General features: G+C 43.0%; 1 protein-coding gene across 3 annotated transcripts in view; it reads left to right on the top strand.

Moving 5' to 3' along the window:
* Positions 1-19,358, top strand: part of PKNOX2 (PBX/knotted 1 homeobox 2) — a 701,154-nt gene that overhangs the window by 495,988 nt on the left and 185,808 nt on the right. For 2 of the 3 annotated variants that reach the window (XM_077458198.1, XM_077458196.1), the window contains exon 5: positions 17,482-17,591. The exons of the other annotated variant lie outside the window; for it this stretch is intronic. In XM_077458198.1, coding sequence (XP_077314324.1) covers positions 17,505-17,591 — 87 coding nt within the window. In that variant the 5' untranslated portion in view covers positions 17,482-17,504. The remainder of the gene's footprint in view (positions 1-17,481; positions 17,592-19,358) is intronic. 3 annotated transcript variants of the gene reach the window in all.

The following is a 19,358-nucleotide window of genomic DNA, read 5'->3' as shown; positions in this document are numbered from 1 at the left end:
CTTGTGGTCATTGGGAAGAATGGTCCTCACACTTGTGGTCATTGGGAAGAATGATCCTTACACTTGTGGTCATTGGGAAGAATGGTCCTCACACTTGTGGTCATTGGGAAGAATGGTCCTTACACTTGGGGTTATCGGGAAGAATGGTCCTTACACTTGTGGTCATTGGGAAGAATGGTCCTTACACTTGTGGTCATTGGGAAGAATGGTCCTTACACTTGTGGTCATTGGGAAGAATGGTCCTTACACTTGTGGTCATTGGGAAGAATGGTCCTCACACTTGTGGTCATTGGGAAGAATGGTCCTTACACTTGTGGTCATTGGGAAGAATGGTCCTCACACTTGTGGTCATTGGGAAGAATGGTCCTTACACTTGTGGTTATCGGGAAGAATGGTCCTTACACTTGTGGTCATTGGGAAGAATGGTCCTTACACTTGTGGTCATCGGGAAGAACGGTCCTTACACTTGTGGTCATCGGGAAGAATGATCCTTACACTTGTGGTCATTGGGAAGAATGGTCCTTACACTTGTGGTCATTGGGAAGAATGGTCCTCACACTTGTGGTCATTGGGAAGAATGATCCTTACACTTGTGGTCATTGGGAAGAATGGTCCTTACACTTGTGGTCATTGGGAAGAATGGTCCTTACACTTGTGGTCATTGGGAAGAATTACCTCCTTACAGATAGCCAAAAAGATCAATGGAGTCAGTGGGAACTTATCTGAGTGGCAGATAAGTCATTGCTCAATGAACCCCTAGCAACCTCTGGGGCAGCCTTTCTCAACCTTTTCAACACAAAGGAACCCTTGAAATCTCTTTCTGGTCTCGGGGAACTCCTAAGAAAAAATTATCTATATCTACAACTCATAATATATTAGTGTGATGGTCAATGGGAAGAATGCTCCTCAAACTTGTGGTCATTGGGAAGAATTACCTCCTTACAGAGAGCTAAAAAAGATCAATGGTGTCAGTAGGAACTTATCTGAGTGGCAGATAAGTCATTGCTCAAGGAACCCCTAGCAACCTCTGGGGCAGCCTTTCTCAACCTTTTCAACACAGAGGAACCCTTGAAATAGTTCTCCGGTCTTGAGGAACCCCCTGCTAAAGATTAGAAATCTACAACTCATGATACATTAGTGCAGCCTTTCTCAACCTTTTAACCATAGAGGAACCCCACAAATAATTCTCAGGTCTTGAGGAACCCTTGCTAAAACTAGCAACCTCTGGAGGAACCCCAGGGTTCCACGGAACCCTGATTGAGAATGGCCGCATTAGTGTGATGGTCAATAAGAGGAAGGGTCCTTACACTTGTGGTGATTGGGAAGAATTACCCCTTACAGATAGCTAAAATGGTGTCAGAGGGAACTTATCTGAGAGGCAGAAATTGCCCAATGCTGAAGGAACCCCTAGCAACCTCTGGGGGAACCCTGGTTGAGAATCACTGCTCTGGAGGAACCCTGAGGTCTCGTGGAACCCTGTTTTAGAAACACTGTCCTAATACAAGAGGCATGTGCATAGGTGCTCACCTCAAAGCTCAAACACATACACTATATTATCAAAAGTATTGGAGGCCTAGCTGCCAAAGCCACTACAAAGTCAACGGAAGGTATAACTGGTGGATTCTCCTTAATGTGGACTGAACATATTACCAAAAGTATTGGGACACCTGCCTTTACACACACATGAACTTTAATGGCATCCCAGTCTTAGTCTGCAGGGTTCAATATTGAGTTGGCCCGCCCTTTGCAGCTCTAACAGCTTCAACTCTTCTGGGAAGGCCGTCCACAAGGTTTAGGAGTGTGTCTATGGGAATGTTTGACCATTCTTCCAGAAGTGCATTTGTGAGGTCAGGCACTGATGTTGGACGAGAACTTGCAGTCTCCGCCCAAATTCATCCCAAAGGTGTTCTTTTCTGTTGAGGTCAGGACTCTGTACAGGCCAGTCAAGGTCCTCCACCGCAAACTCGCTCATCCATGTCTTTATGGCCCTCGCTTTGTGCACTGGTATGCAGTCATGTTGGAACAGGAAGGGGCCATCCACAAAGTTGAGAGCATGAAATTGTCCAAAATGTCTTGGTATGCTGACGCCTTAAGAGTTCCCTTCACTGTAACTAAGGGGCCAAGCCCAACTTCTGAAAAACAACCCTTCACCATAATCCCCCCCTCACTCAAATGATTTGGACCAGTGCACAAAGCAAGATTCATAAAGACATGGGTGAGCGAGTTTGGGGTGGAGGAATTTGACTGGCCTGCACAGAGTCCTGACCTCAACCCGATAGAACACCTTTGGGATGAATCAGAGCAGGACTGTGAGCCAGGCCTTCTCGTCCAACATCAGTGCCTGACCTCAAAAATGCGCTCCTGGAAGAAGCATGTATTTGTGCGTATTTTTGCGCATTTGCGTTCGTGCATTTTTGCACGCTTTGGCGCAAACTTATTCTTGTGTTCACATTATGTTTATAGACGCATTTGTGCACATGAGGCGTAAATTACTGACCAAAAGTGCAGATTTTTTTTTTTTTAGCAGCTCAGTAAAAAAAAAAAAAAAAAGCTGTACTGAGCTTTTTCAAGCTGCAGTGTGCAAGAGGCCTTCATGTGACAACACTGAAGAAATGACACTTGTCTACAATGTAAAGTAGTGAGTGTACAGCTTGTATAACAGTGTACATTTGCTGTCCCCTCAAAATAACTCAACACACAGCCATTAATGTCTAAACCGCTGGCAACAAAAGTGAGTACACCCCTAAGTGAAAATGTCCAAATTGGGCCCAAAGTGTCAATATTTTGCGTGGCCACCATTATTTTCCAGCACTTCCTTAACCCTCTTGGGCATGGAGGTCACCAGAGCTTCACAGGTTGCCCCCGAAGTCCTCCTCCCCTCCTCCATGATGACATCACAGAGCTGGTGGATGTTGGGGACCTTGCGCTCCTCCACCTTCCATTTGAGGATGCCCCACAGATGCTCAATAGGGTTTAGGTCTGGAGACATGCTTGGCCAGTCCATCACCTTTACCCTCAACTTCTTTAGCAAGGCAGTGGTCATCTTGGAGGTGTGTTTGGGGTGGTTATCATGTTGGAATACTGCCCTGCGGCCCAGTCTAAGAAGGGAGGGAATAATGCTCTGCTTCAGTATGTCACAGTACATGTTGGCATTCATGGTTCCCTCAATGATCTGTAGCTCCCCAGTGCTGGCAGCACTCATGCAGCCCCAGACCATGATAATCCCACCACCATACTTGACTGTAGACAAGACACACTTGTCTTTGTACTCCTCACCTGGTTGCCGCCACACACGCATCACACCATCTGAACCAGATAAGTTTATCTTGGTCTCATCAGACCACAGGACATGGTTCCAGTAATCAATGTCCTTAGTCTGCTTGTCTTCAGCAAACTGTTTGTGGTCTTCCTTGTGCATCATCTTGAGAAGAGGCTTCCTTCTGGGATGACAGCCATGCAGACCAATTTGATGCAGTGTACGGCGTATGGTCTGAGCACTGACAGGCTGACCCTACACCCCTTCAACCTCTGCAGCAATGCTGGCAGCACTCATATGTCTATTTCCCAAAGACAACCTCTGGAAATGACGCTGAGCACGTGACCTCAACTTCTTTGGTCGACCATGGAGAGGCCTTTTGTGAGTGGAACCTGTCCTGTTATACCGCTGTACGGTCTTGGCCGCCATGCTGCAGCTCAATTTCAGGGTCTTGGCAATCTTATTATAGCCTAGGCCATATTTATGTAGAGCAATAATTATTTTATTCAGATCCTCAGAGAGTTCTTTGCCATGAGGTGCCATGTTGAACTTCCAGTGACCAGTATGAGAGAGTGAGAGCGATAACACCAAATTTACATCACACCTAAGACCTTGTAACACTAACGAGTCACATGACACCAGGGAGGGAAAATGGCTAATTGGGCCCAATTTGGACATTTTCACTTAGGGGTGTGCTCACTTTTGTTGCCAGCGGTTTAGACATTAATGGCTGTGTGTTGAGTTATTTTGAGGGGACGGCAAATTGACACTGTTATACAAGCTGTACACTCACTACTTTACATTGTAGCCAAGTGTCATTTCTTCAGTGTTGTCACATGAAAAGAAAGAATAAAATATTTACAGAAATGTAAGGGGTGTACTTACTTTTATGAGATACTGTGTATATTTCCTTCTTTTTTTTTTTTTTTTTTTTTTATATATCTTTATGCATATTTATTTCTTTTATATCTGTATTGAAAAACAAAACAAAACAAAAACAAATAATATTTATATATAGATAGATATTATAAACACACCAATATATCGCCCTCTGTAATCTGGGGGATTTGCAGGGAGTCACGGGGATTAATAAGTCGCGTTCTCAGCGTCGCTCCTCGCTCACAATAAATGAATATTCTGCATTTTCCTCCACCTGAGCCACTTGAGAGTAATAAATACCCTGGCCTGAAATTTATGGTAATCCCTCAGCCAATATTTCTTTTCTTTCTTGATTAGAAATCACTTGCTCCAGCCGGGCTGTGTCTTCATCTGCAATTACTGTTTGATTATTTCAGGCTCTGTATTTGCGGGTAGCGCCAGCGGGCCCGGCTCTGCCTCCGTGTTGTGCCTCCAGTAAAACAAACACATACCATTATCCTGGCTTGGTGGCTGCCGCCGACATGTTACAAAAACAATCTGGGTTGATTGCGCACCGTCCCCCACTGAGCCGTCACCAATGTTTTGTTTTTTGTTTTACTTTTTCTTTTTCTTTTCTTCTTCTTCGTCTTTATTTCTGCATTGCTATTAACCCCTGTATGTTATTGTCAGGGAAAAGGGTGGGTATGGAACGTTTTTTTCATCGACATCCTTCTACTATAGGTTTAGGTTAACCCCGCTCCTTTTACTATAGGTATAGGCCAATCCCTTCCTTCTACTATAGGTATAGGCCAATCCCTTCCTTCTACTATAGGTATAGGCCAATCCTTTCCTTCTACTATAGGTATAGGCCAATTCCCTCCTTTTACTACAGGTATAGGTCAATTAATCCCTTTCTTTTACTATAGGTAGAGGTTGGTCCCTTCCTTTTACTATAGGTATAGCCCAATCCTTTCCTTTTACTACAGGTATAGGTCAATCAATCCCTTTCTTTTACTATAGGTAGAGGTTGGTCCCTTCCTTCTGCTATAGGTATAGATCAGTGATGGCAAACCTTGGCACCCCAGATGTTTTGGAACTACATTTCCCATGATGCTCTGGCACTCTGCAGTGTAGTGGAGCATCATGGGAAATGTAGTTCCAAAACATCTGGGGTGCCAAGGTTCGCCATCACTGGTATAGATCAATCCTCTCTTTTTACTATAGGTATGGGCCAATCCCTTCTTTTTACTATAGGTATATGTCAATGAATTCCTTCCTTTTACTATAGGTTTAAATGAATCCCTTCCTTCTGCTATAGGTATAGATCAGTCCTCTCCTTTTACTAATGGGGTTAGGTTGATCCCTTACTTCTACTAAAGGTTTAGCTCTTACTATAAGTATAGGTCAATCCCGTCCTTCTATTATAGGTATAGATCAATTCTAGGGCTGCAACTAACGATTATTTTCATAATCGATTAGTTGGCCGATTATTGTTTCGATTAATCGATTAATCTGTTAATAACCGTTAATAAAAAAGGTGTGGTGTATAATTTAGTTAATATGTAAAGTTTAAAAAAAAAGGAAATTTATTCTTAAATATCTCTATATGCAATGGTAAAGATAAATAACCAACTATATGGTTAGGGAGCAAAATATCTAATCCACTCTGAGAATAACAGACAGAAGAGATATACTGTATATATTAGAGGGGATATATACTGTATATACTATTAGAGGAGAGATATACTGTATATACTATTAGAGGCTATATACACTATTAGAGGAGAGATATACTGTATATACTATTAGAGGGGATATATACTGTATATACTATTAGAGGGGATATATACTGCATATACTATTAGATGGGATATACTGTATATACCATTAGAGAAGAGATATACTATTAAATGGTCAATCTGGTAAATATCATCAGACTCATTAACTTTAACCCCATTTTGTTAATGCCCGATTAATCGATTATGAAAATAGTAATCGATTCATTTGATAATCGATTAGTTGTTGATTAATCAATTAGTTGTTTTAGCCCTAATCAATTCCTTCATTTTATTATGGGTATAGGTCAATCCCGTCCTTCTATCATAGGTATAGATCAATTCCTTCATTTTATTATAGGTATAGGTTAACCATCTCCTTTTACTATAGGTATGGTTCAACCTGCTCCTTTTACTATAAGTATAGGTCAATCCCCTCCTTTTACTATATGTATAGGCCAATCCCTTAATTTCACTATAGGTATAGGCCAATTCCTTCCTTTTACTACAGGTATAGGTCAATTAATCCCTTTCTTTTACTATAGATATAGGTTGGTCCCTTCCTTCTGCTATAGGTATAGATCAATCCTCTTCGTTTACTATAGGTATAGGCCAATCCCTTCCTTTTACTATAGGTATAGGTCAATTAATTCCTTCCTTTTACTATAGGTATTAATTAATCCCTTCCTTCTGCTATAGGTATAAATCAATCCTCACCTTTTACTAATGGGATTAGGTCAATCCCTTACTTCTACTATAGTTATAGCTCTTACTATAGGTATAGGTCAATCCCGTCCTTCTACTATAGGTATAGATCAATCCCTTATTTTTATTATAGGTATAGGTTAACCATCTCCTTTTACTATAGGTATGGGTCAGCCCGCTCCTTTTACTATAAGTATAGGTCAATTCCCTCCTTTTACTATATGTATAGATCAATTCCTTCCTTTTACTATAGGTTTAGGTCAGTCCCTCCCTTTTACTATAAATATAGATCAACCTTCTCCTTTTACTATAGGTATAGGTCAATAACCTCCTTTTATTATAGGTATAGATCATCAGTCCCTTCCTTTCACTTAAGGTATAGGTCAACACTCTCCTTTTACTATAAATATAGGTCAATCCTCTCTTTTTACTATAAGTATAGGCCAATCCCTTCCTTTTGCTATAGGTATAGATGAATCCCCTCCTTTTACTAAAGGTATAGATCAATCCCTTACTTGTACTATAGGTATAGATCAGCCCCTTCCTTTTACTATATGTATAGGTTAACCACTTCCTTTTACTATAGGTATAGGCCAACCCTCTGCTTTACGATAGGCCTAAGTCAATCCCCTCCTTTTACTATAGGTAAAGTTCAACCCTCTCCTTTTATCATGGGCATAGATAAAGCCTATCCTTTTACTATAGGTATAGGACAATCCCCTCCTTTTACTATAGGTATAGGTCAATCCCCTCCTTTTACTATAGGTATAGCTCAATCCCCTCCTTTTACTATAGGTATAGCTCAATCCCCTAATTTTACTATAGATATAGGTCAATCCCCTCAATTTATTATAGGTAAAGGTCAACCCTCTCTTTTTACTATGGCCATAGGTAAGGCCTATCCTTTTACTATAGGTATAGGTCAATCCCCTCATTTTACTATAGGTATAGCTCAATCCTCTCCATTTACTATAGGTATAGCTCAATCCCCTCCTTTTATTATAGATATAGGTCAATCCCCTCCTTTTATTATAGGTAAAGGTCAAACCTCTCCTTTTACTAATGGCATAGGTAAAGCCTATCCTTTTACTATAGGTATAGGTCAATCCCCTCCTTTTACTATAGGTATAGGTCAACCCCCTCATTTTACTTCAATATATGTTTATTACTATTTTTTTTAAGGATTACAACAGAAACAGAAATAAAAAATAAAAAAACAGGTCCTTAATTAATGTGTGTCTTAATTAATTCAAGCCTCATACAACAAATTAGGATAAAGTATATAATGATGCTCATATCTCGGAACCTTTCATTGGTCAAGCTGGGAGAAAAAAAAAATATCCGCTCCTTTTATTATAGGTATAGGTCAGACCTCTACTTTTACTATAAATATAGATCAATACCCTCCTCTTACTATAAGTATAGGTCAGTCTCTTCCTTTTCCTATAGTTATAGGTAGGTTCCTTCTTTTTACTGTAGGAATAGGTCAGTCCTTTCCTTTTAAACATTCCTTCTCACATGATATTGAAGAACATTTCTGCTAGGAATTGTTTCCAATAACATGTAAAGTATTTAGATTTAGCGGAAGCTGGGCTGTGGCCATCAGGAGTAGACAATGTGCCGGCATCATTGGGAGTAAACAATGCCTAAGACTTGGTGCGTGTAAACAAAATGACATAGTGCCTGTGGTCAGTAGGGGAAGGAATATTCTTCCCACTATTGCCCCATCACTGGTAATAGTGGGAAGAAAAGTGCCCCATTGTTGGTGTCATTGAAAGGAAAAATGCCCCATTGTTGGTGTCACTGGAAGGAAAAATGCCCCATTGTTGGTGTCATTGGAAGGAATGGTGTCTTATATAATTAGAGAATGCATGAAGGTAAAAAACCTGGATCCTTTACAACCATTGCAATGTATGCACTTTTGATGGATATCCCAGATAAATGGAAAATGTCTGTCGTTCCTGAAGAAGCAGGCTTTGCCCTGTGAAATGCGTTGAATATGGACATTTCAGATTGTGGAAATTTCATCCATTGCACCGGTAATTATAAACTGATATTTGGAACCATTTACGTGGATACTTGTATACGGTGTACTGTGATGTACTTGTGTACTTGTATACTCTGACGACAAGCAAATGTGCATAAAATGTTTTAATGGGTGATATTAAATTGAGTTGGCCACATGTCCTGCATGTGATCAGGTGTCATACATGTCAGATGTCATACATGTGTTCAGATGTTGTCCATGTGGTCAGATGTCATACATGTCAGATGTCATACATGTGGTCAAGTGTTGTCCATGTGGTCAGATGTCATACATGTCAGATATCATACATGTGTTCAAGTGTTGTGTATGTGGTCATATGTCATACATGCCAGATGTTATACATGTGGTCAGATGTCATGCATGTGGTCAGATGTCATACAAGTCAGATGTCATGCATGTGGTAAAATGGCATGCATGTGGTCAGATGTCATACATGTGGTCTTATGTAATACATGTCAGATGTCATGCATGTGGTCAGATGTCATGCATGTCAGATGTCATGCATGTGGTCAGATGTCATACATGTCAGATGTCATGCATGTGGTCAGATGTCATACATGTCAGATGTCATGCATGTGGTAAGATGTCATGCATGTGGTCAGATGTAATACATGTCAGATGTCATTCATGTGGTCAGTTGTCATACATGTCAGATGTCATGCATGTGGTCAGATGTCATACATCTCAGATGTCATATATGTGTTCAGATGTCATGCATGTGGTCAGATGTCATACATGTGGTCTTATGTAATATATGACAGATATCAGGCATGTGGTCAGATGTCTTACATGTCAGATGTCATGCATGTGGTCAGATGCTATACATGTCAGATGTCATAAATGTGGTCTTATGTAATACATGTCAGATATCAGGCATGTGGTCAGATGCCATACATGTCAGATGTCATGCATGTGGTCAGATGTCATACATGTCAGACGTCATGCATGTTAGAAGTTGGAAATCAGCAATGCTACTTTCTTGGTAAAATGTTTCTAACTCGGTGGAAATGTTTCTCATGCTCCTCACATGATATAATCCGGGAGGTAATTATTTATTTTAGCACACATAGGCCCCTCTGTATCATAACACGTCCCCGGAGCCGCCTTTATTATGTACAATTTTATCCAGCTGTGGTTTGTTTAAATCACATTCAATGTTCCCAATCTTCATTTCCTTCACACTTTGTGAAATGCGTTGCGTGGAAGTAGACGCACACAATGTAATGTGATCAGTGCCCCCCACGTTCTCCGAATGGCACTTTGGCTGTATTAGGGGAGAAGAAATGGGAGTATTCCCTCTCTGGAGAGTGCCACCTCACCGTACACCTCACCGTACACCGCCAACCATTAATTGCCTGCCAAGATTAACTCCTCGGTGCCCTGACAAACAATTGCAGCAGGAACAGCGTGTTAATTGGTCTAATGGGTTTAATGTCAACACACCTTAATTATCTGATAAATAACAAGCTCGTTATTTCTCCCGTCTGTGTTTCATAGTGTGCATTAATAATATCCTGCTATCAGTATTAGGCGGTAAGCGGTGGGCTCTACGGTGGACCTGAGCCCAGTCTCTATAACGATTTACAGGTTAGAAGCCGCGGACGTCTTATTATTCCAGGATGTGAAATGCTGATTCCTGGTGATCATTAAATAAATGAGGATTGATATACAGTGTGCACATCTGTGTGCTTGTAAATGTGTGCAACTACGGAAATGTATGAGTGTACTTCCCCGTCATTATGACCCACGCCACCACACTGTCCATCTCAAAAAATGGCAAAATGGATCTCTTTCTTGCCATAGCATAGGCCATCTTCCATAAAAGTCATCCACGCCACCGTAACTGCTCCTAGAAATCTTCATAGTTTCATAGTTAGTAAGGTTGAATAAAGACACCAGTCCATCCAGTTCAACCTGAGTGAGTGTCTACAACTGTCCCCATCCCTGTACACTGCACACTCACATCAGTCCCTACCCTCAAGGAGCCCACAATCCTAGGTCCCCATTCATATACTAGGGCCAATTTTGGACAGAAGCCAATTAACCTACCTGCATGTCTTTGGAGTGTGGGAGGAAACTGGAGTACCCGGAGGAAACCCACGCAAGCACAGGGAGATCATGCAAACTCCAGGCAAGTAGTGCCATGGTTGGGATTTGAACCAGTGACCCTTCTTACTGCTAGGTGAGAGTGCTAACCACTACACCACTGTGCTGCCCCATTGGGTGCAATATCCACAGTGTACAAAATCACAATACAGTGTGCCGACGCGTTTCAGTCTACAAGGCTTTAGTCATAATAATGTAGGACGGCCTTTTTCAACCCTCCTATCATAGAGGAACCCTTGAAATAACTTTTTGATCTTAAAGGAACTCCTACTAATATTTACTATAATTATAGCTCATAATGCTTTAGTCAATGGGAAGTGGGAAGAATGTCCCTTACATTGGTGATCAGTGGGAAGAATGATCCCTACATTGGTGATCAGTGAGAAGAATGCTCCTTACATTGGTGATCAGTGGGAAGAATGTTCCTTACATTGGTGATCAGTGAGAAGAATGATCCTTACATTGGTGATCAGTGGGAAGAATGATCCTTACATTGGTGATCAGTGGGAAGAATGATCCTTACATTGGTGATCAGTGAGAAGAATGCTCTTTAGATTGATGATCAGTGGGAAGAATGCCCCTTACATTCGTGATCAATGGGAGGAATGTCCTTAAACTGGAGAATGCTCCTTACATTGGGGGTCAGTAGGAAAAATGTTCCTTACATTGGTGATCGGTGGGAAAAATGTTCCTTACATTGGTGGTCAATGGGAAGAATTATCTTGACATTGGTGCTAATTGGGAAACATGATCCTTACATTGGAGGTCAGTGGGAAGAATGTCCCTTACATTGGTGATCAGTGGGAAGAATGATCCTTACATTGGTAAACAATGGGAGGAATTTCCCTAAACTGGAGAATGCTCCTTACATTGGGGGTCAGTGGGAAGAATGTTCCTTACATTGGTGATTGGTGGGAAGAATGTTCCTTACATTGTTGATCAGTGGGAAGAATGCATCTTACATTGGTGGTCAGTGGGAAGAATTATCTTGACATTGGTGGTAATTGGGAAACATGATCCTTACATTGGAGGTCAGTGGGAACAATGATGTTTACATTGTTGGGCAGTGGGAATAATGATCATTACATTTGTTGTCAGTCAAAAGAATGCTCCGTACATTGATCGTAATTGGGATGAACAGTGTTTACATTGGTGGCTATAAGGAAGAATGCTTCTTACATTGGTGGTCAGTGGGAAGAATGCTCCTTACATTGGTGGTCAGTGGGAAGAATGCTCCTTACTTACATTGGTGGCAATTAGAAAGAATGATCCTTACATTGTTGGGCAGTGGGAAGAATAATCTTTACATTTGTGGTCAGTCAAAAGAATGCGCCTTACATTGGCAGTCAGTAGGAAAAACAGTCCTTATATTGCTGGGCAGTGGCAAAAATGCTTATAACATTTCCCCTTAGGCCTGGTTCACACCTATGCATTTTTTTGTGCGTTTTCTGTTTTGCAGAAACACACTACAGTCCATTTAACATGGTTTCCTATGGGCCATGTTCACATCTGTGCATTTTATGGAAAGGGCCTTTTTTTTTGGTTTTTGGTTCCATAGACTTCAATGGATCAAAAACGTGTATTGAAAAAACGCAAACTGCACCTGGAATATGCAAACTGCAACCTGCATAGGTGTGAACCAGGCTTTACAAAAAACCTTAGGCTGGATTCACACCTATGCATTTTTTGTGCTCTTTGCATTTTGCAGATTTGTTCCATAGCAAACCATGTTAGATGGACTGTAGTGCAAATCTGAAAAATGCAAAAAGCACTAAAAATGCATAGGTGTGAATCCAGCCTTAAAGATCCTTGTTGTCAGAAATAGTAGTCAGTAATTGCTGATTGCTCAAGAAACCCCTAGAAAAATCTGGAGGAAACCCTAGAGATTTGTCAGGAACACGCTTGAGAAGGGCACCTGACTGTTTAAAGCGGGAGTCCACCGGGACTCCGAGTTTTTTTTTTTTTTTTTAAAAGCCAGCAGCTACAAATACTGCAGCTGCTGACTTTTAAATAGTGACACTTACCTGTCCAGCGCGCCCGCGATGTTGGCACCCGAAGCCGATCGCTCGCTCGTGCCGCCGCCATCTTGGGTATGGGAATCAGGAAATGGAGCCTTTCGGCTTCATTTCCCGGTTCCCTACTGTGCATGCGCGAGCCGCGCGGCGCAATCCGGACGGTCCCCGCTGCCTCTGGGAGCTGTGTTTTTCCCAGCAGGCAGCGGGGCACTTGCTGAAGGGGGCGGGCGCTTGCGGAAAGGGGCGTAACGTACGCCCCTTTCCGCAGAGAGCTAGCCCGGAAGTGGGTGCAGTTACCTGGATTATCCAGGTAACTGCACCCCCCTCCCCCCTGAAAGGTGCCGATTGTGGCGCCGGAGGGGGGGGGATTCCGATGAGCGGAGGTCCATTTTAGGGTGGACCTCCGCTTTAAAACTTGCAAACATTGGCACTTTCCAAAATACGTTTGTGCAGGATAAGAACAAGTCTTCTCTGAGGCTACAGCAGAATGCAGAGGGCAGGGGAAGAAATACATACACTTACGCATCTCAGCTGTACATTTGTTGATGTAAGATCTTTGGGACAGACCATAAATGACCAGTTTTAGCAGATTAGCCTTAAAGTATGGCTCCATTCCATTTATAAAAAATAGTCTTGGATAGAGTGAGAAGCTGCTTAGCATCCTCCCTTTCCCAGGCCCGGTCGCTACTCAAGTGCCCTCTCAAGACAGCCACCTAGTGTCTTCCATTGCTAGGATGCTGGTGGCTTCTCAAGGGAGCTGCATAGCGTCCTGCATTGCTAGGACACAGGGGACTAATGCCCCCTAACGCCCTTGGTGACTAGGTCACAGGTGATTGCTCAAGGAAGCTTGTAGACTATGGGGTGGGGGGAAGGCTCAAGCAGAAGGCTCCATTGCTAGGATGCTGGTGGCTTCTCAAGGGAGCTGCATAGCGTCCTGCATTGCTAGGACACAGGGGACTAATGCCCCCTAACGCCCTTGGTGACTAGGTCACAGGTGATTGCTCAAGGAAGCTTGTAGACTATGGGGTGGGGGGAAGGCTCAAGCAGAAGGCTCCATTGCTAGGATGCTGGTGGCTTCTCAAGGGAGCTGCATAGCGTCCTGCATTGCTAGGACACAGGGGACTAATGCCCCCTAACGCCCTTGGTGGCTAGGTCACAGGTGATTGTTCAAGGAAGCTTGTAGACTATGGGGTGGGGGGAAGGCCCAAGCAGAAGGCTCCATTGCTAGGATGCTGGTGGCTTCTCAAGGGAGCCGCATAGTGTCCTGCATACCTAAGACACAGGGGACTATTGTCACCTAATACCCTTAGTGGCTAGGTCACAAGTAAGGCAGCTCAAGAAAGCTTGTAGACTATGGGGTGGGGGGAGGCCGCATTGCTCAAGGAAGCTCAAGGAAACTTGTAGACTATGGGGTGGGGGGAGCCGCATAGCATCCTGCATTGCTAGGACACAGGGGACTATTGCCACTTAATGCACTTGGTGGCTAGGTCACAGGTGATTGCTCAAGGAAGCTTGTAAACTGTGGGGTAAGGGGAAGGCCCAAGCAAAAGGCTCCATTGCTAGGATACTGGTGGATTCTCAAAGGAGCCGCATAGCATCCTGTATACCTAGGACACAGGGGAATGTTGGCACCTAACACCCTTAGTGGCTAGGTCACAGTTAAGGAAGCTCAAGGAAGCTTGTAGACTATGGGGTGGAGGAAGGCCGCATAGCTCAAGGAAGCTCAAGGAAACTTGTAGACTATGGGGTGGGGGGAGCGACATAGCGTCCTGCATTGTTAGGACACAGGAGACTATTGCCACCTAACACCCTTGGTGGCTAGGTCACAGGTGATTACTCAAGGAAGCTTGTAGACTATGGGGTGGGGTGGAGGTCCAAGCAGAAGGCTCCATTGCTAGGATGCTGGAGACTTCTCAAGGGAGCCACATAGTGTCCTGCATTGCTAGGACACAGGAGACTATTGCCACCTAATAACCTTGGTGGCTAGGTCACAGGTGATTACTCAAGAAAGCCTGTAGACTATGGGGTGGGGGGAGGCCCAAGCAGAAAGCTCCCAAGAGGAAGGTACAGTACACACAGTGGTTGAAAATTAGGAATTGTATCATCAAAATGCTCAAAATACAGTAACAGAGTCTTTCCAACAGTATAAGACAAGCAGCGACACTCGCAGCAGTATGTGGGACTTGCAGAGAGCAATGCACAGAGGCTGGCAGCACCTGGCACCAGATTGAAGGCAGATGCAGTAAGCAGAAGTAGCGGAGAAGTTCCCCAAGGAGCTCTGTCAACACTCCCCTAAGCTGTCCCTCCTCCTGTGGAACCTTTTTCTATGCTAGGCATACTTTCCCTGACAGAGGGTTCTTGTCCCTGTCCTAGCCACATACAGAATGAGCGCCAACTGCAGTGAGCCAGGGCTTTTTTTGTAAGCTCTGCCAACTCTAAAGATGGCCACAGAGGTCACCCTGGGGGCAGCATCCAATCGGACAGCAGTCAACCCGCTGACACATGCAGATGCCTAATGCAATGTACACATGACCAAACTTTGGTGGATGCAACAGCGCCACCTATGTAGCAAGGGCAACCTGCGCCTGCCAACAAGCTGCCTAGTGTGCTTCAGTTGTTAGGAATGAGTGGACCAACATACAAATCTTCTGGCATGTATAGAAGCCACCGTGTATGAATTCTAACTGTATATGTACAGGTTGTTTGCATGGCGTTCAGCTTTAACTATAAGGTCTGGTCTTATCAAGTAAGCTTTCCAGCTTGTAGACATTAGATGGAAGTATGTGTATGGATTTGGGGTGAATATTACATCAACATTGTTACATTTCAAACTTTTCCTTGTTTTGTGGCTCTGGGCTCACATGATGCATCATTCTCAAAAGACAAAATTTCAAATACCGTATTATGTCAGTGCACATCAATTAGAAAATGGCTTATTGCTGAATCACGGAAGTCAACCCCACCCAAAATTGGCATTTAATCTATAACTAGTTGCTGGCAAGTTTAACTACATGCTGGTTTATGACATCTCTCAAGGACTCTTATGGGATGGTATCCTCACCAGAACTCCCAATATGGAGGCCTAGCTGCCAACACCACTATTAAGTCAATGGAGAGTATAACTGGTGGACTCTCCATAATGTGGACTCAACAAAAAAAAAAAATTGGCCATTCGGTTGTGATATAATACACTAAAAAGTATTTAGACACCTGCCTTTACATGCATCCCAGTCTTAGTCCGTAGGGTTCAATATTGAGTTGGCCCACCCTTTGCAGTTTAACAGCTTCAACTCTTCTGGGAAGGCCGTCCACAAGGTTTAGGAGACTGTCTATGGGAATGTTTGACCATTCTTCCAGAAGCGCATTTGTGAGGTCAGGCATTAATGCTGAACGAGAAGGCCTGGTTCGCAGTCTTCGCATCCCAAAGGTGTTCTATCGGGTTGAGGTCGGTCAAATTCTTTCACCCCAAACTCGCTCATCCTTGTCTTTATGGACCTTGCTTTGTGTACTGGTCCAAATTATTTGGTGGAGGGGGGATTATGGTGTGGGGTTGTTTTTCAGGGGTTGGACTTTTGGCCCCTTAGTTCCAGTGAAGGGAACTCTAATACCCCATACACATGGTCCGAAAATTCAGACGGAAAAAGTCTGATCGGATTATGTTGTCGGAAAATCCGATCGTGTGCGGGCACTATCGGACTTTTTCTGTCCGAATTTCTGACGGAAAAAGTTTGAGAGCTGGATCTAAAATTTTCCGACAACAAAATCCAATCGGACTTTTTGCGATCGTGTGTAGAGAATTCCACGCACAAAGTTCCATGCATGCTCAGAAAAAATTTGAAGACGAAAGCTATTGGCTACTGGCCTCTACGTAGTCCTGTCGTACATTTTGTACGTCACCTTATTCTGAACGATTGGATTTTCCGACAATTTTGTGCGACCGTGTGTATGCAACACAAGTTTTGGCCAAAATCCGTCGGAAAAAATCCAACGGATTTTGGGGTTGGAATGTCTGACCGTGTGTATGGGGCATTAAGGCATCAGCAGATTACAAAATTTTTGACAATTTCAGCCTCCCAACTTTGTGGGAACCGTTTGAGGATGGCCCCTTCCTGTCCCAACATGACTGCTCACCAGTGCACAAACAAGGGCCATAAAAACATAGATGAGCGAGTTTGGGGTGGAAGAACTTGACCAACCTCAACCCGATAGAACACCCTTGGGATGAGGAGACTGCAAGCCAGGCCTTCTCGTTCAGCATCAGTGCCTGACCTCACAAATGGGCTTCTGGAAGAATGGTCAAACATTTCCATAGACACACTCCTAATCCTTGTGGACGGCCTTCCCAGAAGAGTTGAAGCTGTTATAGCTGCAAAGGGTGGGCCAACTCAATATTGAACCCTATGGACTTAGCCATTAAAGTTCATAAGTTCATGTGCGTGTAAAGGCAGGCGTGCCAATACTTTTAGTAATATAGTGTATCTTTTAACCTTATGGGAGGGGGTAAAGATACGATCTACCATAGGGAAATCTGTACTTTCTATAAGATTTAAGGATTTATTAGTGGTTCAACGAACCTGCATGCCCACAACTGAAATTATTTTTTGGTTGGAGTTGACCTTTGATGACTTGTATTGGTTACATAGTTTTATCTAAAAAAAAAAGAAAAAATTAAAAGAAAGACGCAGACTTATTTTTAATCACCTTTCTCCCCCTCAACAGGGCTCTAGATGTGAATCAATCCCATGATGCAACATGTGTCCCCAGCACCAGCTCTATCAATGATGGCCACCCAGAGTGTGCCTCCACCCCCTTACCAAGAGAGCCCACAGGTGAGTGCAGACAAGGCCTGGGAGCAGAACGTGCTCACCGGAAACCCCCTTTAAGCTGACTGTACATGTTACAGTCTGATTGTATACCTACACACAACTATGTGATGAACGGACCTGTCAGATCGGTTATTAGTGAAGTTGATTGTTACTTTGACTTTAAATACCCCAGTATTGTTTTTAAGTATGGGTGTCGGATAAAAGTGGTCCCATGGGTGGATTTCCCCCCACATGATCACTTTTAGAGGCGGTGGGAGAGGTGCCCCCCCCCCCCTTCCCGTCCCGCCGCCACTTCCTATTTTTTCCCCAGCTTCCCGGAGCTGTGGGCAGGAAGTCGAGTGAGGGCAAGATGGCCCCCTACTCAGCTCTATGCCCTTTGAAGGGCCGGAGCGACCTCTAACGCCCGGTTCTAACGTTCCGGTTCTTGGGCATAAACACATTTATTTATTTATTTAAAGGTTAAAAAAAAAAAAATTTTTTTCTTTTTTTTTTTGCTTTTAAAGATAAATGAGACATCTGGGGTCTTTTGAACCCCAGATTTCTCAATAAACAGAACCTGTCATGCTTATTTCTATTACAAGGGATGTTTACATTTCCTTGTAATAGTAATAAAAGTGATTTAAAAAAAAACGAAATAAATAAATAAAGGGACAGTGTAAAAGTAAAATAAATAAGAACAAAAAAAATTTAAAGCGCCCCATCCTTCCGTTCATGCATACGTAACTCATGCCCTCATATGTAAACATTGATCAAACCGCACATGTGAGGTATCGCCACGATCCTTAGCATGAGAGCAATAATTCTAGCGCTAGATCTCCTATGTAACTCTAAACAAGTAACATGTTAAAAAAAATTTTAAGCGATTTTTAAGCACTGTAGCTCGCCGCTCGTGTGCAATTTTAAAGCATGACATGTTAGGTATCTATTTACCCGGCGTAACATTATCTTTCACATTATACAAAAAAAGTGGGATAACTGTTGTAAGGGAAATTTGTAAGTTCTGTATATAATTGTATTCTACTTTGTATGTATAGCACACTGGGCACACGGCACTAATAATGTTTTCATTACATGTTTGCCTTCCTTTAAGTCCTTATTAGAACTAATCTGCCTATGTTACGCCCCTTGTTACCATAAAAGTACAATTGTAAAATGAATGTGATACCTACGTAATTATTTGTATAAAAACCTTCAATTACATCATATAATAAAGCAGAACCATAATTTGGAAAGATGCTGAGCGTATCTTTTGTGTCTGTTCCCTACTGCAGTAGTTATTATTAATTTGGAACCACTAATCAATATGAGGATAGGAGTTGCCTATCTATAAAATGTCACTATTGTGTTTTTTGTTTTTTTTATTAAAGTGTACTTTTTCCCCAAAAAAATTGTCCTCTTTAGCTCCTTCTTTGGCTCCTGTCCAGCACACCTCTCTGGGTTGTAAGAGGGTTCCGTCCGCACCCGAACCCAGGTCCAAGGTCATCCCCCCAGACTGGGGAGCTCCCTCCAAGACCCCGACAACCTAACACTCCATCTTCCACCTAATCAACACCTCCCCAGCTGGGCTGACCCTGAGGAGGCCTGCCCCCTGCCAATCCAGAATGGGGATTGGTCAGGGCTCCTTTGAACACCCCAGGATGCTCAACCTCCCCTCTCCACCTCTCTTTCCGGAAAGTACCAGAAGAATCTGGAAAGAAGTATGAGTCACCCAGCACTACTCTGTGCCACTCACAAGCCCGATCAAAAAAAACACACCCCAAGCCTGGAAAA

Source organism: Lithobates pipiens, unplaced genomic scaffold, assembly GCF_037356315.1.
Source record: "Lithobates pipiens isolate NorthernLeopardFrog02 unplaced genomic scaffold, aLitPip1_a1.2 Scaffold_27, whole genome shotgun sequence".
Taxonomy (NCBI): Eukaryota; Metazoa; Chordata; class Amphibia; order Anura; family Ranidae; genus Lithobates; species Lithobates pipiens.
This window is presented reverse-complemented; position numbering and strand designations above follow the sequence as displayed.